Source organism: Bufo bufo, chromosome 6 (assembly GCF_905171765.1).
Source record: "Bufo bufo chromosome 6, aBufBuf1.1, whole genome shotgun sequence".
Taxonomy (NCBI): Eukaryota; Metazoa; Chordata; class Amphibia; order Anura; family Bufonidae; genus Bufo; species Bufo bufo.
The window spans coordinates 75158083-75177115 of NC_053394.1; the positions used below are offsets into that span (position 1 = coordinate 75158083).

The 19033-nt window shown below is 40.7% G+C and overlaps 1 protein-coding gene across 5 annotated transcripts in view; it reads left to right on the top strand.

The window, feature by feature from the left end:
* LOC121004192 (ATP-dependent translocase ABCB1-like) overlaps positions 1-19033 on the top strand; it is a 108113-nt gene that overhangs the window by 68066 nt on the left and 21014 nt on the right. For all 5 annotated transcript variants that reach the window (XM_040436341.1, XM_040436342.1, XM_040436344.1 and 2 more), the window contains 11 exons: positions 1373-1483; positions 1976-2101; positions 2187-2390; positions 2822-2992; positions 3582-3743; positions 4878-5129; positions 5224-5376; positions 5466-5570; positions 7446-7523; positions 9082-9165; positions 16437-16640. In XM_040436341.1, the coding sequence (XP_040292275.1) occupies positions 1373-1483; positions 1976-2101; positions 2187-2390; positions 2822-2992; positions 3582-3743; positions 4878-5129; positions 5224-5376; positions 5466-5570; positions 7446-7523; positions 9082-9165; positions 16437-16640 (1650 nt within the window). The remainder of the gene's footprint in view (positions 1-1372; positions 1484-1975; positions 2102-2186; positions 2391-2821; positions 2993-3581; positions 3744-4877; positions 5130-5223; positions 5377-5465; positions 5571-7445; positions 7524-9081; positions 9166-16436; positions 16641-19033) is intronic.

A 19033-nucleotide genomic window follows, 5' to 3' on the forward strand; every position in this document is an offset into this window, starting at 1 on the left:
GCAGCACGGCAGTGCACAGCGAAAGGCCGCCGGACTAAAAGTACAGCATGTCCAACTTTTTTGTCCGGCGGCCTCTCACCGCGCACTGCCGTGCTGCGCCGGAGCTCTGCCCCCGTCCCCATTATAGTCAATGGGGACGGAGCGGCAGTCCGGCGGCACAGCGAAATGGCATCAGGACGGATCCGACAGGGTTAACAGCCTGTCGGATCTGTCCTGCCGCTAGTGTGAAAGTAGCCTTACCCTTGTAGATATGCTAACTCTTCACTATAAGGAGCATGCTCGGCAATCCCCCCCTCAATTGTCAGCGTGTTGACTTTAAGAGTTTTCAGATTTGGAATTGGATTATGGCCCATTGATATATGGGGCAATGATCACTTGACCGTTCGTTCATATGAATATCTATATCGCAGTCCTTTCTCCATGCATCCAATGATGAAACGCCAAGTGAGCAAATGCTTGTTTGGCGATCATCATGCGGGCATAAAAATCTTTTTTTGATGTCAGCATATCCCTTCGTATAAGCGGTATGTGTTGCAGACAATAATGCAGACTGTAAGGGAACAAACCATCATACAAGGAATCATTCATCTCAACATAATCCCAATGATTGATACTAGTGGCGAGCAAAGTTAAAAAAAAAAATTTGATTTGGCTGCTTCGCCGAACTTCGACAAATTCGGATTTGTTATGACGTACTTAGTCACAAATCGCATTCCATTATATGTAGCAGGCACAATGACGGGGAATGGGGATCCCCATGACGGGGAATGGGGACCCCTCAGATGCCGCATTCGACGCTGATCGAGGCATCTGAGAATCACATTGAGGCCTTTTAGGGGTTAATTAGAGGTTAAAAAAATACATACCTTATCCATTTGATCGCGGAGAGGCCGTCACAGCTATCTTCATTGAAGAAAATGCGCCAAATCTTGCGCGCGCTGGCTTGATGACGTCATCACACTGGCCGGGCGCAGTGATGTCATCATCGATGATTTCACCGTGCCTGGTCAGTACGCTGACATGGTGTCACACATCAGCGCATGAGATTTGTTGCGTTTTCTTCAATCAAGATGGTCGCGACAGCCTCTCCCCAATCAATTGGATGAAGTGAGTGTGTTTTTTATTTTTTTTATGCCATTTCCATAAAAATTAATTTGTTACCACGAAGCACGAAGAAATTTGGATTTGTGGCGACTCAAATTTTTCCAGAAATTCTGAACTAATTCCACTTTGTTATCTTTGATTTGCTAATTGATACAGTTAATGGGCCCGTGCTCCTATAAGATTTAAGTTTATTAACATACTGTATACGAGATGCATTTTTAATTTAATTTTAATTAAATATTCAATTTATTTATTTTTTGGTTTCCAGCTTCGGCCAATTGACAGTAGTTCGAACGTAGGGCACAAACCAGAGAAACTTACAGGGCACATTGAGTTTAAGAATATTCACTTCTCTTATCCAAGTAGACCAGATATACAAGTAAGTATACACCTTCATTGTTTATGCAAAAGAAAATATACTTGCCTGTTAACTACACGCACCCAGGACTGTACAGTATTCTGTATAGACAAGAATATATATGAGTGCATATTTTTCCCTATGGTGACTGTATAGGTCAAGAATATACAGTATATGAGTGCATATTTCTCCCTGTGATTGCTAACCTCCGGCACTCCAGCTGTGGTAAAGCTACAACTCCCAAGATGTAGACAGAAATGAATGGAGCATGCTGGGAGTCGTAGTTTCACCACAGCTGGAGTTCCGTCACTGCGGCCATCGCTGCCCTATGTTAAATAGATTATTAGATGCTATGTATGATGGGCTGTGTCTAAATTCAGTGATGCCTTATTAGAGATGGTAGAATCAGTTCTTTAGGGATTTTGCAGTTTGGAGACCAGAATTAGGTTTCTATCAGATAAGTCATCTAAAAAAAAAAACAAGCCAATTTAATTATAACTATTTTTCTTTCAGATTTTAAAGGGTCTCAGTCTTAAAATTGATGCTGGAAAGACGATTGCCCTTGTGGGGTCCAGTGGCTGTGGGAAAAGTACCACAATTCAACTGCTACAGCGATTCTATGATCCTCTTATGGGGGAGGTATGTATGAGAAAAGAAGAAGAAAAAAGTAGAGCGCCCTATACCATTCCCTGTATGTGATATGTGTTTGTGCTTGTTCTCTTAGGTTACGGTCGATGGACATGATGTGCGTACGCTCAATGTAAAGTGGCTAAGGGAAAATATTGGAGTTGTCAGCCAAGAGCCAGTTTTGTTTGGAACAACAATCAGGGAAAATATTCGCTATGGAAGACAGGATGTTACTGAAGATGAAATCATTCAAGCAACCAAAGAGGCCAATGCCTTTGATTTCATATCTAAGCTCCCAGATGTAAGATATTATTGATTAGCTACACTCCATGACAATGCTTGAGGTCATGTGCAATCTGTGCACTAAAGGGCTATTCACCCTTAAATAAATATAAGGCTTTTTTTTTTTTTTTTTAAAGCTGCTATAGAACGTCCATGTGTGGAAACGTCCCGGTTCTGAAAGTTTTTGGATTTGCTATTAACATGGACAGCACATGCCTTCTTCAGTTTCTCAACCCTACGTTGTCAATTTATTTAATCCTTCATTGAGTTAACTGTCTGGACATCCCACATCTAATTCATGTGTTAGCATTCATGGTGTGGAAGATTTCTTATGATTAATGTCATGGGTTACATACAAGAACCGTTGAGTTGCCACATGGCAGTCTACAGCCTTGGTGTTTTGCTATATTTTTTTTGCTTATATTTTTTTCATATTTCTGCTTGTTTCAGGGTTTAGACACAATGGTAGGTGAAAGAGGAGCTCAGCTCAGTGGAGGACAAAAGCAGAGAATAGCTATTGCTCGGGCCCTAGTCCGTAACCCCAAAATCCTTCTGCTTGATGAAGCAACATCCGCTTTGGACACTCAGAGTGAAAGTATTGTGCAGAACGCTTTGGATAAGGTAACTTTATCTACAGGGGCGGACTGGGAACTTAAAGTGGCCCTGGAAAAAAAACTAAAAACTAAAAGTGTCCCCATGTTTTAGGGGGGTCCTAATTGATAGAATTTGGGGCAACACAAGTAGGGGTAGTCAGAAATATCATAGCGCAATATACTGTCCCAGCAGAAGGACATACCACAGTGCAGCACAATATATTGTCCCAAAAGCTGTCCCTCTGTGGTGGCCATTAATAGCTGCCATTTTCTGTCCTGCTCCTACTCCTCCTCCAGTTTTCTCTGATTAAGATATGGAGCAGGGGTTTAGGAGGTAATATGCCGGCTATAACAGTTGAATTCAGGATGTGCGACCGCTGGCCGCGTACATGAGTCCCTGATTCTCACAGCGTTAATTACCACTGTTAGTTCATTATGTACCTGGCCAGAGGCAGAGAGGAGGGCTTGGGCGGCCCCATGGGTTTTGGCCCCCTGGGAAATTTCCCTGTAAGGTCTATGGCAATCAGCCCCTGCTTATATATAATTATGCTGTGCTTAGTGATGTATACTTCATCTAGAAGATATGTGACAAAATCATATTTGTTCTCTTTCCTAAGGCTAGAGCTGGTCGAACCACAATTGTGATTGCTCACCGACTGTCTACTGTCCGTACAGCTGATGTCATCGCTGGATTTCACAATGGTGTTGTGGTGGAACAGGGGTCACATGATTATCTAATGGAGAAGAAGGGGGTGTACTACTCTCTTGTAATGTTGCAGGTAGTACATTCTACCACATTGAACACAAAATATGCCTTAGGCCTATAAAGTAATGTGCAACTTGCAACCAAAAGGCCAAGAAAATTGGATTTTTGGCAACTGTAGTGTCGCAGTCTCGACATGCGCTGCATAAAAACCCGATCATTAGATGCCACGTCGCAATGAGACCTCTTTGTGACAGGCGACACCCGTCGTTGAGAAGCCCCAGCCTTTGCATAGGAATATCTGTCTGCTAGTCTCCCATAGTAAACTTGCAAATATAATTAACATGTATAGTATAAGTAGGTTTATGCATTCATATTCGCCTTGAGATTGATACGGTCGTTTTTTTTGTTGAATCATAAACAGAATGGAGCAGATTTACTAACCCTGATAGAAACAGCCTAAAAAATGCACTAAATTTATAACTCATGCCATACAAGAAATTTGGTGCTTCTTAAGACACTACTGCTTGGCTTACTTTGCACTAAATGATTGACGCCCATTGTGTACAGTAAAGTCATGCCCATTACAGCTAAGCCACGTCCCTGTTCCTCTAAGCAATGCCCTCTTGTTGAGTGAGGCGCAAAACATAATAAATGTGGTACAAGGCATAAAGGGGGATACCTCTTAAAATTTTGGAGTAGGTCAGACCATCTATGTGCCAGAACTGAAATCTACTCCATTTGTCTGGCGCACATGTTAAATGACTCGTCTTATCCAGCCCATGTCCCGCCATGTGAAAAAGTTGCAAGGGTGTTGGAAAAAGCTAAAAAGTTGGAAGCTTTGTTGCTAATTGCTGCGTGTGATAACATGTGTGACTTTTCTATGGCAGAAAACTGGCGTAGAGATTTCATTAGTCTCACCCAAATGAGTTGTGGCACAATATAAGCAAAAATTCTGGTGACTGTGACTTCATAAATTGCCTCCTTTAAATTTCAAGCTTATTTGTCACGTACAACGTAACACATGGTATAACGCGCGGTGAAAGGCTTAGACAACATTCTATTACAATAAAGAAAAGAAAAAGAAACAAATCAATGGACTCTATAAGAGTAACAAAACATTAAAACATTGACAATGCAATAGAGATATCTAATGATTGCAATGCAGGATTGTATTAGATGATACAGATCGTTTATTTATTTTTGATAGAGTTATGAAAACACTGAAGAGAAAGAAGATAGTGATTATGAGGAAGAAACAGAAGAAGAGGAGGATGAAGGAGAAATGTTTGAATATGACACTGTAAATGACAATTACGCAGAGATTGCTGATGACTTGCAAAATCCTAACGCCTTGGGTATCAGGCATAGAAATAGCCTGCAGAGGCTTTCCAGCAAGAGAAAGAGCAGATCATCGAAAAGGAAATCTCAATCAAAGAAATCTGCCGGCGACGCAAAGGAGGTACACAGAAGTACAGACTAATAGACTATTCTTAGTATGTACAAAGGTGATCAATAGCTTAATTTACTTTACAACCTGTTATTACTCCTTACAGGTTGCGGAAGAAGCTCTTCCCACTTTCTCTCTTAAAAAAGTACTTGCACTCAACAAACCAGAATCGCTCTATATTATCTTCGGTGTCATTGCTGCAGCCGTTAACGGTGGCATATACCCAACATTTGCTGTCATTTTCGGAAAAGTTATCGGAGTAAGATCAATATCTGAAACTTTACCCTAAAACACTTATGTATTGTTGCCAAATTCTAAAACAATATTTGTATGCTATTATCGCTGTAGGCTTTCAGTATTCAAGATCCTGAACAACTACGACAAAGGACAATTCTGCTTTCGTTAATGTTTCTTGCACTTGGAGTGATAAGCTTGATAGTTTACATCATCCAGGTATGTAAAAAATGATGTAGAAGGAAAGCTCCACTAGTCTGAACAGAATGCATACAAAAAGTTACATTTACAGCCCTGATAGAGGCAAAATAAAAAGTACTATAATCTTTTATTCAAAATGTAATCTGTGTGTGTGTATATGTGGATGAGAAATATCAACATGTGCTATCTGTACCAGTAAGTGGGTATATGTAACATAATATTTTTTTTTTTGTAAACCATAGCATAAAGGAATAGTCAGGGGCATAGGTGGTGCAGAGGTAGCAGTCGCTACCGGGCCCAGGAGCCTGAGGAGCCTAAAGACCCTTGTGCCACATAAGAAGACACCAGTATTATAGAAAATGCATGCTGGTCAAGTTATACCTCTGGCTGGAGGGAAGGGTTTAGGTCAAGAATTCAGCATGGGGGGGGGGGGGGGGGGGGGAGGGGGAGTGCCGTTTCAATTTTTGCCTCAGGCAGCACGAAGGCTATGTGCGTCCCTGCCCCTGGGAAAAAAAGACAATGCATCAGCACTCAAAGTATAATAATGCCATAATTATAGAAAACATTCTTGTGCTAATGCTACTCTTATTTTGCAAATTTGAGATTCTTACCAAATACATTCCCTGCCCCTGGCCACAAAGTACTGAGGGAAGGGGGGGCCCAAGCTGAACTCTTACACCAGGGCCCACGAGACTCTAGCTACGCCCCTGGGACTATTAAAAAAAACGTCTGCAGCTTATAGATGTATTACAATATATTCTCATTCGAAGATTGAGAAAAAAAACAGCACCGCCGTATTCCAAACTGGTCACTTTATTTGTAGAAAAAAAACACTCAAGCAGTAAAAAAAACTCACCACCTTGACGCGTTTCGGGCACCCAGGCCCTTTGTCAAAAAATGGTATAATAATGAACATACAAAAGTTAAAATACACGTTTAGAAAATGGATCCACCTATCAGGGGAAAAGTTTAATTAGCAAATGGGAGGCAACCTAATGTTAAATCAGCCTCAGGGTAACAGCCACCTATGAATGGAATAAACTTCAGTAAGTCTTCAAAGCAAGCATATAGAGCACTGTTCAGACACACTCAAGGTGCTTTTGTAATACAATCGAAAAAAACACACGAAAAACAAAAGCAATAGATTAATATACATAAAATCCCTGATGTTAATAGTGATATATATATAACGTCCTGTCTCCTATTTAAAACAGTACGTTATTAACATCAGGGATTTTATGTACGGTATATTAATCTATTTTGTTTTTAGTGTGTTTTTTTCGATTGTATTGCAAAAGCACATTGAGTGTGTCTGAACAGTGCTCTATATGCTTGCTTTGAAGACTTACTGAAGTTTATTCCATTCACAGGTGGCTGTTACCCTGAGGCTGATTTAACATTAGGTTGCCTCCCATTTGCTAATTAGACTTTTCTCCTGATAGGTGGATCCATTTTCTAAACGTGTATTTTAACTTTTGTATGTTCATTCATTATTATACCACTCTTTTGTCAAAGGGCCTGGGTGCCCGAAACGCGTCAAGAAGGTGATGTTTTTTACTGCTTGAGTGTTTGCTTTTTTTTTTCTACAAATAAAGTGACCAGTTTGGAATACGGCGGTGCTGGTTTTTTCCTCAATCTTCTATTCAGGAGTCTCTGCTCACCGTGACACGCCGTCAGTTTTTCCTACATAGATAGAGCCGGTAAGGGGGTATATCCACAAATTGTGTTTTGTTTAATATATTCTAATTATAATAAGGATTTAACTTTTTTATTTGGTCTGACCAAGTGCTGCATATACATCTCCTCCTCTGCAGACTTTTGGGGTATTTTAAATGTAAATAATTTACAAAATAAGATGATGTACTTCTAATTTACCTTTATTTTGCATTCCAGGGTTTTACATTTGGAATATCTGGAGAAAATTTAACAATGAGATTAAGATCATTATCCTTTAAAGCACTGCTCCGACAGGTAGGTGCTACTGAGATATCTACGGAATAAGTGAGGTAGACAAGAAGAGCTTAGTGAAAATTGAACCTCTTCACTGACTATCCACTGGAATTAAAGTAATCGTGTATGTTTCAGTGCATTTTTAATTATATTCTGGTGTGCATGTCGGAGATAAAAAATAAAATAAAAAAAACAGGGGCACCCAAAGAAACAGCTTGGTAGTTTAATATATCGCCAATATAGAAAAATATTTTTCTTGAGGGAATACTGGGGGACACGGAATGGTATATGGCTCTATTGGAAAGTAAGATTGATGGTTCTGGCTGTAGAGCTATTAGCAGGGAGAAAAATCCATACCAACAATACACTTCCAAAACAGCATTATAGCAAGCAAACTCTACTAGGTCTGCTGTGTCCTGGTAGGTGGGATGAACATCCTCCAGGTTCCTCTCCATTCTGAAAATAGAGGGATGAGATGCCTGCACTAATTTACAATATATATTTGTGCATTTATTGATTTGATTCCGTATCCTAATTTATTTTGAGAAAATTTGGAACTGTGTGTTCATACTTTTAACAAATCCTTTGAATATGCTAAACTTGAGCTCATCTAAACCCATGTCTAGTGTACAGTCAGATGACACCAATATACATGCCACTTTTTGCCAGTTTTATTGGCAATTATCTAATAAGCAGCTTCAGGGACCATTTATGGTTTGAGAATTGAGGTTTGGATTCTGCACCCAAATCCTTATCAAAACCAGTAACATCTTGTGTAAGTGATAGGGGTATAAAATGCCATATTCCTAATAACCACTCACCATAATCATTTGTTGCTAGATAAATTCAAGTAAAAACATTTACCTTGTGAAAAACCTACTTGATCTAGCAAGCCAACCTTCTGCAATGGGCATCTGTTACATTTCCAATCTGTAACTGTTTAGTGTTCTTAATTAGGGATGAGTGAACCCAAACTGCATCGGGTTCGGGTGGGTTAGGAATTCTGTTATAGGTTCCGTTTTAACGGAATACAATGGAATTCGTAGACGAAATGCAAAACGGTAAGCCTTTAAGAGGCATTCTGTTTTGATCCGTCATAATGGATCCGTCTGGTTTCCGTTTTGCAGGACGAAAAACAGTCATGCATAACGGAAACCAAGCAGAATTCCGTTATATTCCTTTAGAACGCAACATATAACAGAATTCCTAACCCACCCGAACAGCGAACCCGATACAGTTCGGTTTCGCTCATCCCTATTCTTAATATTTTACTGTTTAGCTTTTTTAGTTTAGTTTTTTGCCACTTTATTAAAGGTTTTTTAGCAACCTCTACAATTATTTCATAAACGCTCGAAATTCCTGTTTTGTTTTAGCTAGTATTATGTGAAATACTTACCTGAAACTCCCCATCACTTCCTAATTACTCCCATGACTTGCAGGCATATACAGTAAATCAAAAGTAAATTAACCTGCCAGCTTGGCGTGGCACATTGTGATACATATGGAAAACTGTTTATTTCGACATGGAACAAACATTTAAAAAAAACTAATCTTTTTTTCATAACATGTTTCTTAACAGGAAATGGGGTTCTTTGATGATCATGCAAATGCCGTTGGAGTTTTGCTTACCAGACTTGCAACAGATGCATCTCAAGTGAAAGGAGTACGTACTAATGCTAGACTTCATCATTTTACAGTACACATGTACTTAGATCCTCAAAGTAGACTGGTCGCAAGATACTTTTATTAGAACTGTTTGTAAATGTTTATTTTATTATATTCCTCATCTTTTGGTGAGATGAGAAATGTAGTGCACACGTCAGAGTTTCTATATGAAATCAGAGGCTTATAGATGTACAATACAGTAAAGTTGGCTATACACATGACATACCTGTCGTCTGAGTGAGGGGAGAGCAGAGTAAGCTGCTGGCAGTCATATCTGTTGGCAGCTTATTTTCCTGTGAAGCAAAGGATGGTGTGTTGAAATCCAGCAGCCAGATCCTTATCTCCTCCAGCATCTGGAGAGGTTCAGAAGCACATTACATGGTAAGCCAATTGCACTGAAATCGGTGGGTTTTGCTGATATAGATCTAAAATGTATTGCCAGCTTAAGACCCCATAGACCCCCTGTGAGTGCCCTGTGAGAGCAGTTTAGACATAAAGGAGCAGATCTACTAATAATCTAAAAGTAAGACTGTATAAACTTAGACTTAGGCTACATGCACACGAACGTTGTTTGTTTCTGTGTCCGTTCCATTTTTTTTGCGGAAAGGATGCAGACCCATTCATTTCAATGGGTCCGCAAAAAACGCGGACAGCACACCGTGTGCTGTCCGCATCAGTATGTCCGTTCCTTTGCTCCGCAAAAAAAATAGTGCATGTCCTATTTTTTTTCTAGTTTGCGGACAAAGATAGGCATTATTACAATGGATCCGCAAAAAAAACGGATCCGCAAAAAAAACAGATGCCATGCAGAATGTCATCCGTTTTTTTTTTTTCGCGGACCGCAAAAAACATACGGTCGTGTGCATGTAGCCGTAAACAGTCTAGCCACAAAAACAGTATGACTAATGCTGGATGCTGCCAGATCTTTAGCATCTCTAGTCTTAAGTTTACACCACCTATAAGTTGACCTACTTAGTTACTCCAAAACTGCGCAAACATTTTGGCACATGTGTTAGAGCATATTTAGGTCACAACTCTGAATTAATGGTCATTCCACTAATCTATGCCCTCTTGTCGGCTAAGGTGTAAAAAGGTTCGGAAATCAATGGGTCATTTATTAAGACAGGCGATTTAGACGCCGATCTTAATAAAGCCCTAAGCTGGCGGTGGTTCCACCAAAGTTATGAAGAGGCGGGGAAGTGAGTGAGTGGAGTGAGCGGGGCAAAGTTGCAGATTGTGGCACAACTAATTATTGCACCACAATCTGCACCTGAAATATGCCTAATTTAGGCTCATTTCAGATTGATAAATGACCCCCCAAGTGTCTTGATTTATGCAATGTGAAGCATATATGCCAGTGTGCGCCAATTGTTCCCTTTGCCTTCCTTCTATGGCTACATGGCCAACTTTTTTATTGTTGGCCTGCAACTTACCTATATTGGAGTTTGTCCTTCATACAGCTGTTGGCAGATGAAGCAAGACATGTCCCCAGATAAGGATCTTGGTCACATTGTATCATGACCATATTGTCCAACCAACTATAGCTCTTACATTTTAAAGGCAACCTGTCACTATGAAAATGTGAAATAATCTGCCAGCAGCATGTTATAGAGCAGGAGGAGCTGAGCAGATTGATAGTGTAGTGGCAAAAGATTTAGTAAAACTTGTATTTCATTCATTTAAAGGGATTCTGTCACCTCTTTTTACCCTATAGAGATGCGGACATGCACGACTAGATCGCCGCTAGCATGTCCACAATATACCTGTCCCATCTCTGAGTGGTTTTATTGAGTGTAAAAAATGATTTTCTATATATGTAAATCAGCCTGGTAAGGAGCCCAAGGGGCGCATGTGCAGTGCCGGCATAGTGTTCCTTCCCTGTGCTGGTATCAGCATCAGGGAAGGAACTGCGCACTGCGAGATTACAGCGATATGACTTTGTGAGCAAGAAGGAGATTCCTGGATACAGGCGGTTCTGGGCTCCTGCACAGGGGGGCCCTTGTGCTCCTTACAAGGCTGATTTACATATATATAAAATCTTTTTTTACACTCAATAAAACCACTCAGAGATGGGACAGGTATATTGCGGACATGCTAGCGGCGATCTAGCCGTGCATATCCGCATCTCTATAGGGTAAAAAGAGGGGACAGAATCCCTTTAAATTCCTGCTCATTCTGGGCTTTGAAGTCCAGGAGGAGGTCCTATCAGTGATTGACAGCTATCTCTGTATACAGTCATGGCCAAAAGTTTTGACAATTACATGAATATTGGAAATTGGAAAAGTTGCTGCTTAAGTTTATATAATAGCAATTTGCATATACTCCAGAATGTTATGAAGAGTGATCAGATGAATTGCATAGTCCTTCTTTGCCATGAAAATTAACTTAATCCCCAAAAAACCTTTCCACTGCATTTCATTGCTGTCATTAAAGGACCTGCTGAGATAATTTCAGTAATCGTCTTGTTAACTCAGGTGAGAATGTTGACGAGCACAAGGCTGGAAATCATTATGTCAGGCTGATTGGGTTAAAATGGCAGACTTGACATGTTAAAAGGAGGGTGATGCTTGAAATCATTGTTCTTCCATTGTTAACCATGGTGACCTGCAAAGAAACGCGTGCAATCAACAATTTATAGGATCATCAAGAACTTCAAGGAAAGAGGTTCAATTCTTGTTAAGAAGGCTTCAGGGCGTCCAAGAAAGTCCAGCAAGCGCCAGGATCGTCTCCTAAAGAGGATTTAGCTGCGGGATCGGAGTGCCACCAGTGCAGAGCTTGCTCAGGAATGGCAGCAGGCAGGTGTGAGCGCATCTGCACGCACAGTGAGACTTTTGGAAGATGGCCTGGTGTCAAGAAGGGCAGCAAAGAAGCCACTTCTCTCCAAAAAAAACATCAGGGACAGATTGATCTTCAGAAAGTATGGTGAATGGACTGCTGAGGACTGGGGCAAAGTCATATTCTCTGATGAAGCCTCTTTCCGATTGTTTGGGGCATCTGGAAAAAGGCTTGTCCGGAGAAGAAAAGGTGAGCGCTACCATCAGTCCTGTGTCGTGCCAACAGTAAAGCATCCTGAGACCATTCATATGTGGGGTTGCTTCTCATCCAAGGGAGTGGGCTCACTCACAATTTTGCCCAAAAACACAGCCATGAATAAAGAATGGTACCAAAACACCCTCCAACAGCAACTTCTTCCAACAATTCAACAACAGTTTGGTGAAGAACAATGCATTTTCCAGCACGATGGAGCACCGTGCCATAAGGCAAAAGTGCTAACTAAGGGGTTTGGGGACCAAAACGTTGACATTTTGGATCCATGGCCTGGAAACTCCCCAGATCTTAATCCCATTGAGAACTTGTGGTCAATCCTCAAGAGTCGTGTGGACAAACAAAAACCCACTAATTCTGACAAACTCCAAGAAGTGATTATGAAAGAATGGGTTGCTATCAGTCAGGAATTGGCCCAGAAGTTGATTGAGAGCATGCCCAGTCGAATTGCAGAGGTCCTGAAAAAGAAGGGCCAACACTGCAAATACTGACTCTTTGCACTAATATACTACAAATACTACACTTTGAAACGTATGAAGTGCGTGTAATTATATTTCACTACATCACAGAAACAACTGAAACAAAGATCTAAAAGCAACACTGGAAAATGTTGCGCTCATCCACAGGAAGCCAGGAGCCCGGACCTCGCCGTGAACCTTAGGCGCACAGCAGATTCCAATAAAAAGAAAGACTGTCCAGCTTCACTGAAAAATACTTGAGGCTTTATTTAATCCTGTGCAGATAAAAACCAACATACAGCAATGCAGAAAATCGACCGGTTTCGGATCACTGTAGATGTGGATCCTTAGTCATGATGTGCATCAGTAGGAGGTGAAGTCGAGACTAAATAGTGAACCACTGAGAACAGGTGATCACAATCAGGTACAGGACACACCTCCTGATGACATCCTCCACAGATAAAGTGCATAACAATTACAACATGCCAAAAGACATAGAAAGTAAGATAAAATTTACAAATTACAATAATAAAAAAGAAGTAAAAATATTAGTAATGTAGAATAGTATCATGACGCCTGTTCAATCCTGACGGTATCCGTGAGCCTAATTTGAAAATCCAAAAGCACTCACGATTGAGCAGCTTTTTCTTGTGATCACCGCCTCTGCTTGGTCTGTTAACCCTCTCCACTCCTTGTACTGACATGCTATCTGTATTACCATTATGAACCGCAGCGAAATGCAAACTTGCGGCAGAAACATTTTTTATTTTAGCATGGGGTACATCCGAGATATGACGGCAAATTCGAACTTTTAAGCAGTTTGATGTGCACCCGACGTACTATTCGAACTTTTAAGCAGTTTGATGTGCACCCGACGTTGAAACAGGATCCCACCGCTCCTTTACAAACCCTTTTGAGGAGTATTTTGGAGGAGGGACTGGATAGTGGATACTTGGACCAAAAACAATTTGACTATATTTTTGTCTCTTATCCAGTGGTCCCCATCTTCCATTCCCTCCCCAAGATACATAAAGAGGGATTCCCCCCCCCCCCTATGCGCCCTATAGTTTCGGGTATTGGGTCTTTCTCAGAGAATCTGTCATCCTGGGTGGACAGTATGTTGCAGCCACTGGTACAGTGTATTCCTGGTTTTCTGAAGGACACTGCTTCAGTCTTACAGGCCTTCCATTCCTTCCAGTGGTCCTCTGATCTTTCTTGGATCTCTGCTGATGTCGCTTCTCTGTACACGGCTATCCCCCAGGATCTCGCCATTATCTCCTTGGGTTGGTTTTTGAGTCTTTATTCCAATTTCTCATTACCCTTTAGAGATTTCCTCTGCAAAGTTGTATTATTTCTTATGCAGCACATAATGTTTAATGGGAGGTTTTTTCTCCAATGCAGAGGAGTCTCTATGGGGCCCGTTTCTTACCATCGCTTGCAAACATTTATATGGCATGGTGGGAACATCATTTTCTTTTCTCTGATTCCAACCCATGGAGTAGATCCGTCCGGTGGTACGGTCGCTACATCGATGACCTGCTCTTTGTTTGGTCGGGCGATGTGGCGGCCGTACCATCATTCGGATCCTTCCTCAATGCTAATAATTGCAATTTACGTTTTTCTCTAAATTCGCATAAGACCCTAATATCCTTTTTGGATTTGTGTTTGGTGGGGGACGTGGGGGATGGCCGTGTACAGAGTCGCACTTATAGAAAAGTAACTGCAGGAAACACCATCCTGCATGCGGGATCCTGTCATCCTGCACATACTGTCCACAACATCCCCAGGGGTGAATATATTCGCGCTTTGCGCAATTGCTCCTCTAGTGAAACCTGTATTGAAGAAATGAACACTGTTACCACCCGTCTCCTAGCCAGGAATTATCCCAGCAGACTTTTAAACCGATCCAAAAATATGGTTTCCACTATGTCTCGGGATAATCAAATTTTCCCAAACAATAAGCCCAAACTTGGTCATAAAGAGAAGCAAGTGATTTTTTCCACAAGTTATAGCTGTGAATACTCACAAATATGTAATATTGTCAAAAGACATTTTCATCTTCTCAAATATGACCAAGTCTGGGGTGATGTTGTAAAAAGCGGTGTTAAATGTGTTGCCCGACGTGCTGCTACTTTAGCTAATATGGTGAGCCCCTCTCTTTACCAGGATAAACCTGGGACCCAGCCTACCTGGCTGAGACACATAGGTAATTTTAAATGTGGACATAAAAAATGCACATGTTGCTCACATATGAGGATGGGCCCGCATATTTTGTCTACAAGTAATCACACTACTCACACTATTCAGCAATACATTAATTGCAACACCACATATGTGGTATATTGCATAACATGTTCTCTGTGTAATCTACAGTACGTCGGGTGCACAACAAACTGCTTAAAAGTTCGAATTTGCCGTCGTATCTCTGATGTACCCCATGCTAAAATAAAAAATGTTTCTGCCGCAAGTTTGCATTTCGCTGCGGTTCATAATGGTAATACAGATAGCATGTCAGTACAAGGAGTGGAGAGGGTTAACAGACCAAGCAGAGGCGGTGATCACAAGAAAAAGCTGCTCAATCGTGAGTGCTTTTGGATTTTCAAATTAGGCTCACGGATACCGTCAGGATTGAACAGGCGTCATGATACTATTCTACATTACTAATATTTTTACTTCTTTTTTATTATTGTAATTTGTACATTTTATCTTACTTTCTATGTCTTTGGGCATGTTGTAATTGTTATGCACTTTATCTGTGGAGGATGTCATCAGGAGGTGTGTCCTGTACCTGATTGTGATCACCTGTTCTCAGTGGTTCACTATTTAGTCTCGACTTCACCTCCTACTGATGCACATCATGACTAAGGATCCACATCTATAGTGATCCGAAACCGGTCGATTTTTCTTCATTGCTGTATGTTGGTTTTTATCTGCACGGGATTAAATAAAGCCTCAAGTATTTTTCAGTGAGGCTGGACAGTCTTTCTTTTTAAAGATCTAAAAGCAGTTTAGCAGCAAACTTTGTGAAAACTAATATTTTTGTCATTCTCAAAACTTTTGGCCACGACTTTACACAGTCATAGAGGACAGGCTGTCAATCACTGATAGGACTGCCTCCTGGACTTCAAAGCCCAGAATGAGCATGGATATAGATGAATGCATTACAAGATTTACTGCACCAATAAAACTATATATAAATCTGCTTCGCTCCTCCTGCTCTATAACATGCTGCCTTCAGCTCAGAAACCATGTTCAATGTGATCGGTTCCCTTTAAAGCAGTTGTGCCAAATTTATAAATGATCCCCTATCCTCAGGATAGGGGATAACTAGCTGATCGCTGGGGGTCTCACTGCTGGAATCCACACTGATCCCGATCCTGACTGTTCCGTTGCCGCGTTCTGATGGAGCGCCTCCCCTTTCCTATTCTCTACTGGAGGGTGGCATGAACTTCAAGCAGGTTTCTCAGTGATTATGTATGCAATGAAAGTATTTGAATTTTATATGGATATGTTCTCAGAGGCTAGGGAATGTTTATACAGGAAAAACAATGACATTGCCATGTGAAACTAAAAGATAATTTGGCTTTTCTTTTGTGCATTTAGATGAACATTTTTCTTTTTCAATATGTTTTGGATTTTTCATATATTAAATGAAATTAAAAAATCTCTGTTGAAAGATTTTGAAAGAAGTTGAAAGAACAGAAACGGTTTCTTTCACAGTGATCTTTTATTGATAATGTTTTTCACTTTTTCTTTTCGTCTGTAGGCCACTGGTAGTCGAATTGGACTGATAGTCATGACTGTGTGCACTCTACTAGCAGCCATCATAATTGCATTTGTGCACGGCTGGCAGCTAACGCTGCTTATTTTGGCTTGTATTCCCTTTTTGGTTGGTGCAAATTTTATTAGAATGAGAGCAATGACTGGCCATGCATCAAATGATCAAAAAGCTTTAGAAGAAGCTGGAAGGGTAAGTCCGTTTTAATTGTCAAAATGTGATAGAAAATGACGTGAAATGGCCAATTCTGCTCTCAATCTATTTTATGTGCAAAAAGGATTTGGAGATTAATGAAATAATCAAACACCTGGATAGCTTAAGACGACGATTTATGAGAGTCATAAAATATCCTTTTGGGACAAAAAGCTACATTTCATTAGGGAAATTAAGAAGCATTTGACAAATTTGTAAACCAGCAGGATGGGAGGCATGGGGAATTGTTTGAATTTGCAACATATTTCCTTTTTATTATATCTGTGGAATATAAAAGAAACAGTTTCAATTAAAATGGGTCAGCATCTCAAAGTGAATACCAAATAGGATGTCTTATGTATTATTTAAAGCAACCACAGGAGGTTCTGCAATGATGGGGTGAAGAATCTATCAATATTAACTAAAGCGGAGAAATCAATACCGTAGTAACGCATGTGCTTGTGTTTTTACTGCGGATTGGTTGATTGTGGAGTTTAAAGTGTAACTGTCATTCATTTTTTATTTTTGTAATGTGTAGGGGCAGTGATACTGACCATTTTTGTAATATACTTTAATTATTGAAATTGTACATTTTTATTAGAAAAATAGCTCTAAAGTGGCCCATTTTGAGCATTAGCGACGCTCCTCTGTCTTCTGTTTACATAACACAGTCAGTGTTGAGCAAGTCTCCACTGTTATGTAAACAGAAGACAGAGGAGCGTTGCTGAGGCTCAAAATGGTCAGGAGAGGTCAAATTGGAAAAAAAGCATGGGGAATATGTACAGGAGGTTAGTAACTACATGAGCATATCTGTAAAAAATATTAAAATTGTAATTCCGGGAAAGCCCTTTAAAGTTATGCTCTATCTGTGCAGACACTTTTATATATTAGGAAACTGCATTATGAGTCATTTTCTCAAAAAATATTCAGTAGTCCAGGTACAGTAAAGGTTCAGATAAGTCTGGCTGGGTATAGCCAATTGTATCTCAAATACATCAGTGGCAGTTTTTAAGTGGAAGGACAGCTTATATCGCTATCACAGTAGAAGCATTATATAGTTCAATTCATCATCACCTGGGTCTTAAGGCAGTAGCAAGCTTCCTTGCCACTAGAAATACTGTTCTGGTGACACATAATAGATTTGTTTTTGACCTTTTGGGATTCAATCTTACTAGGAATTATTTTATGTATAATGGCCGTTATAACCTCCAACTCAGGGGCACCACGATGGGAAGCCCCTGTGCGCCGTCTTATGCAAATTTGCTCCTGGTCTGGTGGGAGGCCAATGTCATCTGGTCGGATGATCTCAGCCACTGGCTTGATCATATCTGCCTGTGGCTGAGATTCATCGATTACATATTTATTCTTTGGAAGGGGACTAAGGAATCCTTCAGTAATTTTGTGGGGGTCATTAACAAAAATGATCTTGGATTGAACTTTACTTCAATCTGTGACCCCCACGGTATGCTATTTCTTGATGTCCTGATTTAAAGGGGCCTGGACAACATAATTACTACAGAGGTGTTTATAAAAGCTACCGCCTCAAACAGTCTACTCAGATAGGAAAGTACCCACCCGTGCCCTCTGAGGAAAGGGATACCAAAGGGCCAATATCTCAGGCTACGGAGGAATTGCTTAAACATGCAGACTTTTAAACATCAGGCCAATGAGCTGCGCCATAGGTTCTGGAAGAAAGGCTATCCAGATAACATTCTGAGGACGGCATTTGAATATGCTGGTCACTCAAAAAGGGAAGAACTGTTAACCCCTAAGAAAAAGGATACCCAACCAAAGCAACCAATTCGGATTATTGGTCTCTTTGGTGCACATGTTGAGGTGAGACAAATCGTTGGTATATTATGTGATGACCCAGACCTGAAGGAAGTCATCAGTCTTTATCCCAAGATTACATACCAGAAGGGGCAGAACCTGAGGGATAGGATGGTCAATAGCCACTACCACTACAATCTGACACATGGTTATCCCGGAGACCAAGGGGGATGTTCAGATGCGGCAGTTGTGTTGCCTGTGATCAAGTTTTGATCACGAAAAGATTTAGATCGGCATGTATAGGTCAATGACATCAGAGACTTTATCAACTGCCAGACAAGTGGGGTGATCTATCTTGCTAAATGCACGTGCCCATTGGGTTACATAGGCAAAACGAAAAGAGAGCCTAGATGCAGAATTAGGGATCATTTCAATGACATTCTGAACAATAAGAACAAATGTAGCTCCACATATAAAATGAGGTACATGATGGGAACACATCCTCCATTTGCTTTATGGGGATTTAGCATATACCCCAGAGCCCGCGTGGGGGTGACTGGGATGGTGCTATCCTCAGAGCAGAATCGAAATGGATATTCAAAATAAGGAGTGTTACCCCTGAT